Here is a 16,723-nt window from a genome sequence, read left to right on the forward strand (position 1 = left end):
CATTCTCAGAGGACGTTATATAGTTGTTATTCACAAACCATTTTTCGTCAGAGAAATTTTCAAATTGATTGAAACATAACATGACTTTCGTCACTAGGTAAAGATGAACTTGGCTAAAGCGAAAGCTTTACCAACACATATTTCGAGAAATAGATAGGCGGGGTAAACTCGGCTCGAAATACCAAATGTGTATAATATCTAAGTCTATATAGCAAAACGACTTTTGTCTTAAGATATGAGATAAATATACTTTTGAGTGATATATAAGTTCAAGTCTCCACATACATTTTAGTGGATGAAGATACACCAGTTCCTTGAGTAGTCCTTCGTCTTGTATGATGATTGTCATGGAGTTCTTGAGCTCAACTACACTTTTTATCCTAGTCTGAGACCTTAGCTATAGTAGACTAGAAATCAAGACTTATAGTTTTGATCACTAATATTGAAAAACATGCTTGAGATAGTAACGCATGCGAGTTCGACCGAGCAATGCTCTAACAGCTTTGTCTCCATCTGCCACAGATCAATCTGCAGTTCTGTCTCCATCTGTCACCGGCCAGTCTCCAACCGTCTAGCCAAGATCATCACCTTTGGTTCCTCGGACTCCTGAGTCATTCAATGAAAGCGCCGATACTACTCCAGCACCTGCTCCAGCACTGGATACTTCTCTGGCCAGTTCTAACGTGCCTGTCTCCACTACACATGATGCACTGGATACTACTTCTCTGACAAGTTCTGGCGTGCTTGTCTCCACTACACCGGATGCACCATCTACTTTAGGAACTCATCCAATGGTGACTCGAGCAAAGGATGGAATTTATAAGCCAAATCATTTATATACCTCCAAATATGCATTAGTTACTGACTCTTTTTTTGATCCAACTTGTTATTCACAGGCTCAAACTAATCCAAAGTGGCGTGCAGCTACCGACGATGAAATTAATGCATTACTTCGTAATGTTACTTGGTCGCTCGTACCATATGATCCTTGTATGAGTGTTACTGGATGCAAATGGGTATTTCGTATCAAACGAAAGGCTGATGGCACAATTGAACGTTACAAAGCTCGCCTAGTCGCTAAAGGCTATAATCAACAAGAAGAAGTATATTATTCTGAAACGTTCAGTCCGATTGTTAAACCATGTACCATCTGTATTATTCTTACATTGGCCTTATCTTCCAATTGGCATATTCATCAACTTGATGTACATAATGCATTCTTACATGGTCATCTTAACGAAGAGGTGTACATGAAACAGCCTCCAGGTTATGTTGATTCTCGTTTTCCTACACATGTTTGCAAATTACATCGTTCTCTCTACGGGCTTAAACAAGCTCCTCGTGCGTGGTACAACAGACTAAGTACTTTCTTGTTACAGATTGAGTTTATTACTTCAAAGTGTGACTCGTCTCTCTTTATTCATAATGGTACTTATGGTACTGTTTACTTGCTAGTCTACATGGATGACATCATAGTTACCGGTTCCAACTCCACAGGCATCACCCATATTCTCACTCGTCTACAACAAGAATTTGCAATTAAAGATCTTGGTTCTCTGTCTTATTTTCTTGGCATTGAGGCGACTTGTACTTCCTTGGGATTATTTTTGTCTTAACAACGTTATGCTCATGATATTCTTATTCAAGCAAAAATGGATGGAGTTAAACTAATTCAAACTCCACTTAGCACTTCTGGTGATATCTCTTCTGATCGTAGAACTCCATTATCTGATGCTACTGAATATCGTAGTATAGTTGGAGCTTTACAGTACTTGACGTTCACTCGTCCGGACCTTGCATATGTTGTAAATAAGGTATGTCAATTTATGCATGCTCCTACTGTATTTCACAGGGGTTTGGTTAGGCGAATCCTATGTTATCTTAAGAATACATCTACCTTTGGTATCCTTGTCCGGGCATCTCCTTCTCTACAATTATCTTTTAGTGCATATACTGATTTTGATTGGGCTAGTCCACTTGATGATCGTCGTTCTACTAGTGGCTATTGTGTTTATTTGGGAGGTAACATTATCTCTTGGAGTGCTCGTAAACAGAAGACTGTTTCTCGTTCTAGTAATGAAGCTGTATATAGGGGACTTGCCATTGCCACTGCTGAAATTATGTGGATTCAGTCACTCTTATTGGAACTTTGTGTATCTACTCGTTCTTCTCCTTTTTTATGGTGTGAAAATCTTGGTGCGACTTATCTTACTGTTAACCCTATATTTCATGCACGGACGAAGCATATTGAAATTGATTATCATTTCGTATGTGATCAAGTTGCTTCTAAACTTCTTAATGTCAGGTTTGTCTCATCCAAAGATCAAATTGCGGATATATTCACCAAACCTCTTTCTAAAGATCGTTTTTCACTTTTGTGATTCAAGCTAACGGTTCAAGATAACCCGTTACGCTTGCGGGAGGGTGTTAGCACAACACCTAGTACGTGTGCAATATAACACGGTAACCTGTTGACCAAGAAGTTTGTGTATTAAGAAATCAGATTAATTAGGAAACACTTTACCTGGAGTTCAAGGAAATTCCTGTATATATATTGTATCTTCGATTGTCTAAGTTTTTTACAGTTAAAAATCAATAATAAGTTCTGTTAAACCTTATTCTTTTCTTTCTCTGTTAAACCTCAAACCCTAGTAAATCTAACTTATTCTTCGTCTGCTCATGATTCTGATGATATATTCGACAAAGTTTTCAGGCTTTTCAAAGAGAAAGAAGAGATGAAGGCTGGGATATTCAAGAAACCAGACCTTTCCACACCAAAAAGAAAGAAGCGTCGTGAGCTTTAAAATCCTCTTTCCCTTTTCTTTGTGTCGTCGGTTTTTTCCTGTTGACGATTAGTTAATGTGCCATCTAATTTTCAATTCGGAGTGAAGTCATGTGCGACTTGCTCAAGGGATTGGCCTGGACGGATACGTAGATGTCTAGCTTTAAATTTGTTTTTTCCTTTTTATGTATCTTCAGTTTTCTCCAATTGATGGTAATGTGCCATCTAATTTTCAACATGCAGTAAAGGCCTGTATGAGACTTCTCGAATGATTGGCCAGGACGGATATGGGAAGTCAATTTGCAACGTCGTTGTCACTTATCGTATTTTTTATTGTTGATGTGTAAACAGACATGAATGGATGTGTGGTGCAATGATAATGCATCTGACTCCAGATCAGAAGGTTGTGTGTTTGATTCATGTCAGTTTCATCTTTTTTTCCTTTAAATTTTTTTTTTCATCTTGTTAAGCTTTTCAAGTCTATATGATTTTTCATGCAAAAATGGTTAACACTAACTCACAAAGTAACGGATATGAATCAAAATCAACAAAGTAACAGTTATGAATCAAAATCAAAGAAGAGTTGTAAAAGGTAGAAACTGTTGACTGTTCTGCTTTTGCTATTTACTTTGACCAGTTTGATTCAATCCTTACTTCCACAAGATCAGTTGAAGAACAAAAGGGTTCTTCGGACTTTGGATGCATGTATAAAAGGGTAGAGTTACTAGAGTATAATATCCCCGCACTATAGGAGGATAAAAACAAAACAAGAGACAGACAACAACAAACAAAGGATGCTTCAAAAAAATAGGAAAAAAAAAAGGGCTTTTTAATAAAGTAACCACCTTTTTGAACCATATTTAAGAAACTGGCCGTTTTTTTGAATCTTTATATAAACTGGCCGATATTGACATTTTCCATCCCGTTTTTTTCAAAAAACGAATTTAGATAGTTAACTGGCTACGTGGCAGTTAACCTGCTAGGTAAAAGACGACTTAACCCTCGTCTGAGTTCGTAACCAAACCAGTATCGAGTCAACTCGGTGACTCATTGCAACGGTCGGATTTGTAACGGTTGGATTTGTAACGGTCAGATTCAGCTTCATTCATATAAATTAGGCCCTGCAGAGAAAAACCATAGTATTTGTCATACTCAACAGATCAAAAAAATAAAAATAAATAAGACATGAGCCAAAATGAAGTAAACTCTCCAGGCAGCAGTAGCAGCAGCAAGGTAAGATTAAGATTAAAACAACCCCTAATTTCATGTTCTATCTGTGCACAGGGAATTCATGATCCAAAGGTATGTCCTTGGATTTATTCCAGGTGCAAATATATACCATGTAATGGTATAAGGCAACTATTGTGTTCAAAAGCAAAAGAAACAAACGAAAAAATGTTTTTGAAGTGTTCAATTCCAACCTGTCAGTACTTTGAATGGTTTGACGATGCCATCGATCCTGTCAAATGCAAGATGGTGAAATTACCAGTAGAGAATGGTTGTTACGCTTGCGGAGAATCTGGTCATTGCTTCAAAAACTGCCCACTGCAAAATCAAACCTGCAACAAAGATCACTGCAAATCAAAAATGGAGATGAAATTTTGCAAGAATGAACACACAAGAACATAGCATACCTCACTTGTACAGATTGTGACGGTTTTAAATGGGTCTCAGATGAAGTCTTCATTGCTGCAAAAAACAGAATTATGCATTCAAGTTTACAACTTAATGCTATATGTAAGGAACTCAACAATCTGAAAATGTAACCTGCAAATGTACTAATAAACAACCATCCACTTTTGATTCAGCATTAATTCAAGTCTACAAAAGAAAAAATATTGTCTTCTTAAACACAAAAAATCAAAAACGGATCTCAAATCATTTCTTCTTAGCCTTTCCATTTCCCCTTCCCTTTCCTTGTTTTATATTCTGAGATACAGATCCAATGCCAAAGAAGTTCTGATAAAGGTTATTTATTGTAGAGGGTGGAGTAGAAGATGGTGCTATAGATGGCAGACTCATAGGTGTTGTGGAAGCTGGAGTAGAAGATGGTGTTGCCAAAGGCTGACTGCCAGGCCCTGTAAAACATTCACCAACAAATGATGCCGTTCTCTTCTTCTTGTTTGACTTAGCTGCACCCCTAACTCCGGTGGTCTGACTTGGCTCTATGTTGCTGAAGGTGAAGCTTTGTGCATCACATTCAGTCCTTTGCCTCTTTGCAGTTGGATTAGATCCCACTTCACCACCAGCACATGTTCTTTTGTTGTGGTTAGTAACATTTCCACATTTCCCACACCTCCTTTTTGTCTTCTCAACACGAGGTTCATCATAACTTCTTACCCTCTTGCTCTTGGGTCTTCCTGGTTTCCTACTGTGAGGAGGGTTCAAGATCTTCTTGTTCATGTTTGGCTACAAGAACAAATGCACTTATATTAATGTAGTTGAGAATATAAATAGGGCATATAGTTACAAATTTAAGAAGAAAAAGTACCTGGACCCATTCACTTTTATCATCTAGTGGTGCAAAAGTTGGTGCATATGTGGCCTTATAGTTCTCCACTGAATAGTAATCACTGCAGTACCTGCTCAAGCAGAGTATGTAAAGGTTAGTGCTAGATACATTTAAGGCCTAGAAATTGCATAAATAAGTTCTGAGACAAGGTACAGATTTAAAAAAAGAGAAATCTTACTTTCTCCATTGTGGCCTTATGCTATGCAATGCACTCACTGCATGCATACAGGGGAACCCCCTCAACTGCCACTGCAAACAAGAGCAAGTCTTGGCAAGTATGTTCACTGTGAACACAGAATTCTTTGGACTAGTCACCATATATAACTCTCCAGCCACACAAGGGTCAACACCATAGTCAGTCACAAATTCCAACATTTTCTTAATCAATGTAACAGCAGTAGGAACCAAATTACCATCTACCCATGATGCAGATTCAGTCCTCCTATTGTACCATGTACCCATCACTAAGTTAGCATACATTATTCCTATCATTATAATTGGTTTATTTCTCATCTTGTTGATCATATTGTTAAAAGACTCTGAAAAATTGTTGTTCATATGTTCACAACAGTGAATAGGGTTAAAAAAGGCCCTGGACCATGTAGCAGGATCTTCTCTACTGAGATAAGCACCAGCTGCAGCACTCTGTTTCACAATATTGTCAAAATGTTCCTGCACAGCCAATCAAAAACTAGCTAACTTGACTGTCAAATAGTGCATAAAACCAATAACAAAGAACTGTTGTGAACTGTCAAACCTGAAAATGCTTTTCTTTGTATGCTTTTGCTGCATTCCATAAAGAACTGTATAATTCAAGACCCTTGTAATCCTTCTTGAAATTTTTGTATAAATGTCTGCATTTTAACACATTGCAATTAACATAAGGACTTTATCTGATCTGACAAACAAAAGAAACAAGAAACAAAGTTAGACAAGAAAGTTACCTCCAACAGTATCTGTGGTGATGGCCAGGGAACACTATACCAACAGCTTCCAATAAACCTTTTTGCCTATCTGAAATGAAAGCCACTTTCACTGGATGTGCTAATATTGCATCCTTCAAATGCTTCAAAAAAATGATCCAATTTTCCTTTGTTTCAGCTCTGCATACCATAATTCCTAACATTACTAACCCATTCTGTCCATCAAGTGCAGTTGCAGCCATCAATACTCCCCCATATTCCCCTGTTAGATGGCAGGCATCAAGCCCTATAACTCCCCTGCATGCTTTTCGCCAACCCCTCATTGCAGGTTCAAATGAGAGTGTCATGCTTTCAAAGGTGTTATTCACTGTGTCAAAAGTGAACTTAGCAACAGACCCATCATTGCATTTTGTAAACATCTTGCAGAATGCTGGTACTTCATTGTAACTTTCTTTATAGTTCCCATATAATGACTCTAAAACTAGATTCCTAGCCTTCCATGCACACTGATATGGTATATTTACTCTCTTTTCAGCTAAGAAGTCTTCCTTGATTTTATAAGGGTCTGGAACAACTTTTTTAGGCTTATTCTTCATCTGATCAAGAACAAAATCCTTTACAAAATGAGGATCAGCAGATCTATTCCTATTTTGGGGATCCCCTTCACACTTATGTTCCAAATTCACTTTCCTAAGAACAAAAGTCTTCTCACCCTCTTTCTTGCTAGCATACACAAACCAAGGACAATCATGTTCTGTTTTAAACCTACACTCAGCCTTAATTCTAGAGGGAGCACTTCTATCCAAAATATATTGACACTTATTAAGAACACAATAACCCCTGAGATGTTTCTTAAATGCTTCCTTATTTCAAATCTAGTTTTTACCTCCATTTTGCTAGGATCTACTGGAATAAAAACTTCTTCTTCAGGGAAAAGATCTACATCATGCTCACCCTTCATGTACTGACCAAAATCATCATCAAAGTCATCCATGTAAGCAGGTCTTTCATCCACATCCTTACCTTCACATTCAAGATCAACATCAGTACCATATAATAAGTTACAAATGCAAATAAATGAAATCAGTTATAAATGAAATATACCTTTTTCTTTGCCTTCTTTTCTCCTTCTTCTTCTTCTTCTTCTTCTTCTTCTTTCTCTTCTTGTTCTTCTTCATCTGACCCATACTCAATGTCTTCATCACTGTCATATACTGGAGGAGCTTCTGGATTCTCAATTGGGTGACATTCATCTTCTTTGGTGTTTTCCAGCTGAATATTGTCCACATCTTCAACAAACTTAACTTCATTTGTAGCTTTTGACTGACTGCAACCACTGCTACTAGCCTGAGAATGTTTGGATATGGGCACATCCATGAAACTCAGCTTTCTTGATGCACCTTCAACTGATTTATCCACACTATTTAGCCTTGGGGATCTTCTAGGGGTGGTTCCCTTACTAACTGTCTTCTTCTTTGGTGTAGTCTTTGGAGTCCCAAACACTGTGTCTTTCATCCCCATCCACAAACATATACATCCATCCTCATTTACAAAAGAATCCTCCCAAAAATTATCAAAATCATCATTGTTTAACAATGGCAGTGGCAGACATTCTTCCTTAAACCAATATAAATTAAACTTCTCTTTAACATCCATAGACAAACCCTTATACACCATATACTTAAGTGTCATCAAGTCTGTTTCATCTCTATGGCAATCAGGAAATACCAAAGTCTCATTCTTTGGCTCCGCATATACACTGATATTCCTAAATTTGAACTGACTGCAACACAAATGAAACAAAATCAGATATAAACCTATGAAAACCCAATGAAAACCTAATTAAGCAATATTACTTAAAATCAAACACCCAATCACGAAAATTAAACCCCAATTAAACAATAAAAATTTGGTTTCAAATAAACCCTAATTACAAAGGAAAAAAAACAGAAACCCTAAAAATCAATCGATCAATTAAATTAATTAACTATCAATACAATGATTTTCATCATATATTAAGTCACGGGTTTCGTTAATCTTACCTTGATTCAGACTGTTTCAATCCCGGTTTGTACCTCATCTTCACTGTATCACCACTATCTCTGAATCCCTAAATATGTATAACTTTTCTTCCAAATACACTCTGGTCTTTCTGCTAACATCTATGTCTTCAGCAAAAACAACTTCAATAACACCAGCTTCAAACAGCTTCAATACCTAACCCTAGTTTCAGAACGAGGGAGAAGAGAACGAGGGAGAAAGAGAACGAGGGAGAAAGAGAAATTGTGGTGAGAGACCACACGGGTCTTTAAATGGGCAAGGGCACAGTCGTAAATTCTCCTACCGAGTTTGACTTATTCAACGCAGCTGACCGATCTGGTGGGCCCAGGTGTCAACTCTAACAGAAAGGCCAGTTTCTAAAAGAATTTAAAAGTTTGGCCGGTTTATTAATTATATGGTTTGAAGCAGGACACTTTATTAATTTGCCCAAAAAAAAAACAAGAACAAAGGGGGAGAGAAATGAATTTTCACAGAACCCAGTGAACCCAGTGAAATATCCAAACCATGGCCCAACCCCTAGTACAAAGCAAATAAATACATGAAAGACACATACATGCATAAATACATGGCTAAAAAGTGTAATATAAACATGTGAAAACACTAACAACAAGTAACTGGACACAAGATGCAGTAGTTAATCAAGTGGGGTTACCACCACCATACTTCCGTTCATTTCCTGCCATCTTCTATATTTATACCAACCAACATCATCAGTTTACCCTTCTTTTTTTTTCCGGCAAACGCTTTCAACCATCAAAACTTGTCATCACAAGCTCTTTCTACTGCTTCTTCTTGTTTACATACAGTAATCCTAGACATAATCACATTGCATACACGATCTCCCCACTACTATCAATATCGAGCTCCGGGTCGGTATCTAGGTCCTCCATGTCGTCATCCATATCCAGGCTGCCAGTAAAATAAGGATCAAGACTCCGGGTCCCAGCAGCAGGTATGGTGGCTTCGGCAATGATCTGCATGATTTCATCAATGCTCTGCATTGGTTGATCAGGTTCTTCAAAGTGGCTGTTCATTGTGTTCTCATTCATAAGATCTGCTGGGAGGTTCTTTAGAAACCATTCATGGTTTTGGATCTCAGGCATGGTTATCCTCTGTTTCAATTAATAGTCAAGGTCATGATAACAAATTATAATTAGAAAACACAACTTTAATAAGAACTCGTCCAATAAGGAAAAGAAGAGCAAAGTTTTAGTTTCAAATGTCTCCAGCAGAGGCAGGGTGGAACTGCACAGGTTCCATTTTTTTGCACAAAATACGAGCTTAATAAGGAAGCATCTCTTACTGTGGAGGGGTTGGCATCAAAAATCCTGGATATCAGCTGTTGGCACTCAGGAGAAATGTGAACATAATCAGGAATTGAATACTGGACACTCAGAATTCGCTGCATGAAACCAAGAATTATTTGTCACTCAATTCATGTATATTGCATTTCCCCAAGGAGTAAACATTAAGCACGAACCTGTATCGTCTTGCGGAAGTTTTTCGGTTCCTCTGGATCCTCGAAAGGGTATGCACCAACCAACATGACATATAAGGTCACCCCACATGACCATACATCCGCAATCTAAATCAAACGGAAAAAATTGGAGTTATTTAATGTAACAAACACCACGAGATGAATATGTTTATGTACATCACTTTTAGTAGAGGAATATACAAACTGACTAGCACATGTCTGATTGCTAGTAAGCATATCTATAATATTTTCTATTCAAGATGTAGGTGTGTATAGCAGGAAAATTTAGCACAGACCGCAGTACAGAGAGGCTTCCTACAGTCCTCGAGTACTAGCAGTTTGAAACCGTCAGTATCATGCTTGAAGAACTTCAGAAAGGATTATGTATTCATTTGAGGATTCTGTTATAACCCTCTACTTGACAAATTCTTAACGGAAGCAATCAGGCACGCACACGTATTCAAGCTAACCTTCCTCAAGTCAAACAAAAGCACCACAAGCTGAGAAACGTTTTTCCAATAGATAGATGGAAAGCAACTGTGAAAAGAACTATAAGACATAGAAAGGCAAAGCTTGAGAAACATACATGTTAAGACATATAAATGTTATGTGAACTTAAGAAATACCCAAGCGATAATTTTCTTTGAAATACTGTTACCCAACCTTCATCATAACTATGTCTAGCCTATAAATGTCATGGCAGTATAGCAACTGTGGACTGAAATCTGACAATATGCGAAGTAGGTTCGAACTGATTATAAGAACAGATTCATGTCAGATGAGGTTTGCAAGTGGCAAGGATTTTTTTACCTTTCCATCGTATTCCTTCTTGAGCAATACTTCAGGAGCAATGTACGCAGGGGTTCCAACGGTTGATTTTGGTTGTGAATGCAGCACTGAGGACTGGAAAAAGCAAAACAAAGTTAAGAAAGGAAAGAAGGAATTTTCTCGCTAATAGCACTGAGGACTCGTAAGTGCTGGTGCATCCATGTTCAAAAAGGATAATATTCAGAGAAGTTTTTGTAATTACAATGTCATCGGAGTAAAGAGTCTCCAGTAAAAGTAGAACTTTCATTGTAAAAACATGCTTAACTATGTAAACAGGTGGTACACGAACACAGGCTTTGGTACAATGCCAAGAACCAGAACAACAAGATGAGAAAGATGGGAAATACCTTAGAATATCCAAAATCACATATCTTCAAACGCGGTGCGGCACTTCCATCCAACAGTGTATTCTCCAATTTCAGGTCACGGTGACATACTTGCTATACAGGGGAAACAATGTAAAAAAGAAAACCTTCGTCAACAAGTCACAAGGTAAACTAAGATTACACCTTTAAGAAACAAAACATATACAAATACCATTGCGTGACAGTAGCTAACTCCTGATATTAGTTGTTGGAAAAAGAAACGAGCCTGCATCAAAATTCAGTACAAAAACATCAAGAGAGGAGAAAATTAGAAAATAAAAGTACGGCAAATTACTACTCTAAGAAATCGAATTAAACAATAAAACAACCTCATCCTCACTGAACCGTCCTGCATTGCATATACGCTCAAATAACTCCCCGCCGGATGCATATTCCATCACAATAGCCAGGTGAGTTGGTGTTAAGATAACCTAAATTTTCATAAAATTGAAAGTAAAAACAGACATCACCAATTCACCATCATTGTCTCCTCAAAAAGAATGTAAACATTAGAAAAACATAACTAAAACACACACCTCTTTGAACCTAACGATATTGGGATGCCTCAGAGACCTGTGATTAATAATTTCCCTTTGTACATTCTCATCTATCTGTCTCAATACCAAAATTATAAGAAAAAAATCGTAATCATAACTCAAAGAAAAGCTACAAAAAGTGTAAATTCTGAATTTGAGAAGAAACACTTACCTTTTCGCCCCTCTCAATATACTTAACAGCAACAAGTTCTTTAGTTACTTTATCTCTCATTAACCTAGCTACACCAAAATTACCTGAACCAATATCTTTAACAAGTTCATAACGATCACTATCATGCATTATAGGCAAATCCATTCCAGGACCAATAGTGAGCTGAGATCGATGATCCATCAAAATTCAAATAAACACAGACCTCGTTCTTCCTTGTTTGTCAAAAGACACGAACTTATTCGTACATTTCTAGACTAGATACAAAAACCCTAATTTTGATCAAACTAGTTGACGTGTCTTGAAATTAATCATAGGATTCAAAACACCTGTAAAATTAGTTGAAGAAATTGATAGGTGCGTGAGATAGATGATGATAACAAACAAGTTCAATCCCGTGAAACCTTACTTACTTATTTTAAAGTGGTAAACTCTTTACAACGATAAAATTTCTAGGGTTTTTAATTTAGGAACGAGAGAGAGTTGCAGAGAAAGAAGAAGAAGACATGGTTAAGCTCGTGAACTTAGCTTTTTATTTATTTTATCTTTTTCTTGTGAAAATATCTCGATGAGGAAATAATAAAATACTGTCATTTGTCCAATGAAGCAGGATGCAACCGCGAAGAGAAGGACTGTTTAATTTACAAGATTGTCCTTTATTTCTGCTTAAAATGACTGTGATGTTTGCTCATGATTGACTGGTTTTTCGGTTTGGTTTTGAAAGGAAAAGTGTCGTCACTTTGGATAAGATGGGCATTTAGAGCAAAGGTTGGTTTAGGGTGACAAGGAACCGTTATGATTGGTCCCACTTTAGGGGAAGTCAACGCAACACCAAACAATTTTTTCTTTTCTTTTTTTTTCTTCTTAGGTGTTTCGATACCACTTAAGGGCATTTTTTTGTAGACTCCACCAGAGGATGGCCCGATCACCAAAACAGATGGTTAAATCAATAAATTTGATGAACGTTTATCGAGACACAACGCTTGTACTGCTCAAATATCAGAGTATTGTTCCAATCCAAAAGTTATATTCATGTTCTTGTGACTCCTCCTTCTCCGGGGCGGTCATGATTTTGCTCTGCGCATTATAGCTCTCCTCATACAGACGATTGATTTGTGGCATGATTTTCCATCCATTTTTCCCAACATCACCAACTCCATTTCTTAGATATTATTAGGTGATTCCAATGAGATAATGGATCAATCGGAGAAAAAAAGGTGGCACACCGGTCACATATGATCAAACTCAACCATTCCTCACAATGGTTGATCAAATGGGAGTCATCGACCTAGGATTCCATGAAGACCATTTCACTTGGACAAACAATCAGCAAGACCAAGACAACATTTTGGAAAGACTGGATAGAGCAATGGCAACACCGTATTGGCGTACTACCAATCCTCATGCAGCAGTCACGCATCTTCCGCAAATCGCATCTGATCATGCCTCCATCCTTTTGCACACCAAAACAATGGATTGGCAAGGATAAAAAAAACTACAAGTTTGAACATATGTGGCTAACCCACCCGCATCTCAAGCAAGTTGTTGAATCAGCTTGGTCTCAGCAGAACGATTCAGAACCAGCTCTAAATCTTCAGCTAAAACTAATCACAACTGGACAAATTCTTATGGAATGGAATAAGGGAACCTTCGGTCATCTCCCAAACTTGATTAAAAAATCAACAGATCAAATCCAATGGGCCCAGCATCAGTGCTCGACTACATATGGGTACGATCTGGAGTACTGGATAACACAGGAGAAAAAACTTCGAAGTCAACACCTAAACTTACTTTAATGTCATGCAACATATTGGAAACAAAGATCCATGATACAATGGCTTCAATCCGGAGACAATAATACGACATTCTTACACACCAAAGCAACTATCCATCGAAGTCGCAATAATATTCAGCAACTCCAGGATCCTCAGAACAACTGGGTAAGCTCCGTGATCTGAATTACTTTATCCTCGGAAAAGGATAAAGTAATTCAAATCATACTCCATCATTTCACCAACCAATACACAGCTCCTCCCACAAAAATAGATGAAATGCTATTTGCGGAAATCACGGTTAGATTAACGCCGTCTCAATGTGACAAACTCTCGGCAGAAGTCACCATAGCAGAAATCAAACAAGCTTTTTTCTCAATAAACTCTGAAAGTGCTCCTGGACCAGATGGATACACTAGTAAGTTATTTAAAGTTTTTTGGGAAACCACACAAATTCAGCTGATAGCCATTGTACAGAGTTTTTTTGAATCACTGAATATTCACCCTCTCATGAATCATACAAACATTACTCTCATCCCAAAAGTGGACACACCAACAAAACCTTCTCACTTTAGACATATCAGTCTCTGCAATGTTACTTAAAAAGTGATATCAAAAATTCTAGTCAATCGTATAAGACCCATCCTCCCATTCCTAATAAGTCCTTACCAAAGTGCCTTCGTGCCATAACGATCTATACAAGATAACATAGCAATTGCAAGAGAACTATTTCACTACATTAGAACAACACCGATCACCAAATATCCCAAAATCGCTATGAAACTAGATATTGAGAAATCCTATGACAGTTTAGATTGGAGTTTCATCAAAAGAACATTTTCCAAACTAGTTTTTCCAACCATATTTGTGGATTATATTATGTTATGTATATCCTCAGTCACCTACTCAATCAAAATCAATGGAACCCCTCATGGGAGATCCCATCTCGTCCTATATCTTTATTATATGTGCAGAAATATTATCAACAAATTTGGGCAATATGGAAGCCAAAAAGAAGATAGGGGGACTCCGCATATCACAAAAAACTCCACCAATACTACATCTCATGTATGCAGACAATCTTTTCATCTCTTTCAAGGCATCTCAAGAAAGTAACAACAATTTCCAAAAAATACTTCAGTCATACAGCTCATCTTCAGGACAATACATCAATACTGCAAAATCCACAATCATTCACCACCCGAGACTTCCACCTCATTATATAGAGTCGCTCCACCAATTCTTCAACATGCCAACCACAAAAACATCCCCTATATACTTGGGAGTTGAGTTTAAACATGGAATAACATCTCGACACATATCTGCACCATTACTTCAAAGGTTGGCTCGAAAAGCTCAAGGATGGATGACAAAATATCTTAATCATGCAGGAAGGTTAGTTCTTACTAAAACATCCTTAACTCCTACAACTAATCATCTCATGCAGTCGCAAATATTCCCCACACATGTATACAACCAAATTGATAGGATAGCAAGAAATTTTTTTTGGGGCCATGATTCCTCTTTTAAAAAACTTCACCCTTTAGGATGGATTAAAATAAACGAACCGATTACCCAAGGAGCGCCAGGAATTAGGAAGAGTAGCCATCACAACAAATCCTTATTCATGAAACGCTTATGGAACATCCATGAAAAGCCTCACTCAATCTGCATCGAACTATTTACCAAGAAATACATGAATCATCAACGTATTTTCCAAGGTACTATCTCCATTTCTAATTATGCCAGCCCCCAACGGAAACAAATGGCATCTCTAATACGTCTCTTCAAACAACTCATATTTCATCGCATAGGAAACGGTTTAGACACCCCAATCCAAGCTAATTGGATACCTTACCATCAAACCCTTGATCCTTCCCAATGCTATCTGATCCAAACAGTAGAAGATATCATTGACCCCGTTACCCATAGTTGAAGACATGATCAATTAGGTACCCTTCCACCTTCGGCAGTCCAACATATTACCAAGTGACCAACCCCCAGATAGAATCATTTGGCCGCTCTAGAAATCGGTAAAATACACAACCTCATCTGGCTACAATAGTCTAATCCAACAAGATAATCTCTCTCAACTAAACCCCCTTCCAAATACCAAATTTCTATGGACCTTACCATGTCCACCAAAAATTCAGTTTTTCTTGTGGAAAGCTATTAACGAAGGACTACCAACCTTCTCTCCTTTACACCGCATCAACCTCACCAACTCCAACATTTTCCCAAGATGCAGAAGCGCTCCAGAATCTGTTGTACAGATGCTTATTCACTGCCAAGTTGCATTAAACATATGGGACATGCTGTTCAATCATCTAATAACACATCAACACACCAACAATCACCAAACAATTACTATCACAACTCAAACAACAATAACCCAAATCATCCAAGGTCCTACCCATCCTTCCACCATCACATTTGTTTGTTATCTCCTTAGGTCACTTTGGACAGCCAGAAATGAACTCGTCTTCAGACAAACCAGCTCCACTCCAGAGAACATTTTAAGGCGAGCCCTGCAACAACAACAAGAATTTGAATGGGCAAAAAAGATAATCCCACCAATTCTCCCAGGGGACCCACCATCCAAGATTCCAAACAACCTCAGAATAACAAAAACAATTTTCGTAGGATGGATCAGACCAGAACCAGATTGGATTAAAATATACACTGATGGAGCTGCTCGAGGACACCCAGGGATGGAAGAAGAAGGGATAATTTGCAAAAACTCAGACGTGTGGCACAACCTTTAGGTATAACAGATGCAATCACAGCAGAAACGTGGGTGGTTGTACTCGGAAACGGACTCGGAAAATCTCATGCGATAAAGACCCCAACAGAAGCACCTTGGTATATTTCAGAAATGATTGCCGAAATAAAAAAACATATGCGTTAAATCCCCTGTTGCGATATCCAACACTCGTATCGGGAAGGAAACCAAGCGGCAGACGAACTAGCAAATTTCGCGGTGGACGGAAGCCAAGCAGCAAACTTATCGACTACGATATGGGACCGTGCAGTCCCACCTTGCATCAATCAAATTATTTTAAGTGACTCTAGGGGAAACCAATTTCCTCGTGTAATAACAATTTAAGTCTTTTATTTAATGTATGCTTAAAAAAACGCTTATCGCACGACTGATGTTAAGTTGCTAGTCAATAGTATGCCTGCACGGTGCAGGTTAAATCGACGAACGACCTAGAAATTGATAGATTCAATGACTCTGTTTATAGTACATGTATATATTTATTGTTTCTCTTGTTTCAAATTACACTTTTTCCTTTCT

The 16,723-nt window shown here is 37.9% G+C and overlaps 2 protein-coding genes and 1 long non-coding RNA gene across 4 annotated transcripts; all 3 read right to left on the reverse strand.

The window, feature by feature from the left end:
• Positions 1-3,711: 3,711 nt before the first annotated feature.
• LOC113289379 lies at positions 3,712-4,591 on the reverse strand. The gene is made up of 3 exons (XR_003330988.1): positions 4,417-4,591; positions 4,204-4,341; positions 3,712-3,903 (listed from the first exon to the last, which is right to left on the reverse strand). It is a non-coding gene; the product is annotated as an uncharacterized LOC113289379 (long non-coding RNA).
• A 64-nt stretch (positions 4,592-4,655) lies between these two features.
• On the reverse strand, positions 4,656-7,076 carry LOC113289378. The gene is made up of 5 exons (XM_026538618.1): positions 6,239-7,076; positions 6,052-6,148; positions 5,473-5,966; positions 5,274-5,364; positions 4,656-5,191 (listed from the first exon to the last, which is right to left on the reverse strand). Exons 1-5 carry the CDS (start codon positions 6,811-6,813, stop codon positions 4,661-4,663), a joined length of 1,788 nt encoding a protein of 595 aa, XP_026394403.1. The 5' UTR covers positions 6,814-7,076; the 3' UTR covers positions 4,656-4,660.
• A 76-nt stretch (positions 7,077-7,152) lies between these two features.
• Positions 7,153-12,223, reverse strand: LOC113289380 (serine/threonine-protein kinase SAPK10). Of its 2 annotated transcripts, XM_026538620.1 has the most exons (11): positions 11,657-12,223; positions 11,485-11,559; positions 11,278-11,379; positions 11,121-11,174; positions 10,931-11,023; positions 10,566-10,658; positions 9,759-9,863; positions 9,582-9,680; positions 9,213-9,390; positions 7,322-7,443; positions 7,153-7,240 (listed from the first exon to the last, which is right to left on the reverse strand). In XM_026538620.1, the coding sequence occupies exons 1-11, from the start codon at positions 11,834-11,836 to the stop codon at positions 7,175-7,177; spliced, it is 1,167 nt and encodes a 388-aa protein (XP_026394405.1). In that variant the 5' UTR covers positions 11,837-12,223; the 3' UTR covers positions 7,153-7,174. The 2 variants fall into 2 exon arrangements, with proteins under 2 accessions (XP_026394405.1, XP_026394404.1); XM_026538619.1 differs by lacking the exons at positions 7,153-7,240; positions 7,322-7,443 and having other exon boundaries at positions 8,717-9,390; positions 11,657-12,219.
• Between the last annotated feature and the right edge of the window lie 4,500 nt (positions 12,224-16,723).

Source organism: Papaver somniferum, chromosome 6 (genome assembly GCF_003573695.1).
Source record: "Papaver somniferum cultivar HN1 chromosome 6, ASM357369v1, whole genome shotgun sequence".
NCBI lineage: Eukaryota > Viridiplantae > Streptophyta > Magnoliopsida > Ranunculales > Papaveraceae > Papaver > Papaver somniferum.

Coding starts and splice junctions, on each gene's coding strand:
- LOC113289380 (XM_026538620.1), bottom strand. CDS start 11,836: ATGGATCATCGATCTCAGCTCACTATTGGTCCTGGAATGGATTTGCCT. Junction 11,380..11,484: donor ATATCGTTAGGTTCAAAGAG/GTGTGTGTTTTA, acceptor ATGAAAATTTAG/GTTATCTTAACACCAACTCA. Junction 10,659..10,930: donor GTGATTTTGGATATTCTAAG/GTATTTCCCATC, acceptor TGCTTTTTCCAG/TCCTCAGTGCTGCATTCACA.
- LOC113289378 (XM_026538618.1), bottom strand. CDS start 6,813: ATGAAGAATAAGCCTAAAAAAGTTGTTCCAGACCCTTATAAAATCAAG. Junction 6,149..6,238: donor CACCACAGATACTGTTGGAG/GTAACTTTCTTG, acceptor GTTAAAATGCAG/ACATTTATACAAAAATTTCA. Junction 5,967..6,051: donor ACAAAGAAAAGCATTTTCAG/GTTTGACAGTTC, acceptor TTGGCTGTGCAG/GAACATTTTGACAATATTGT.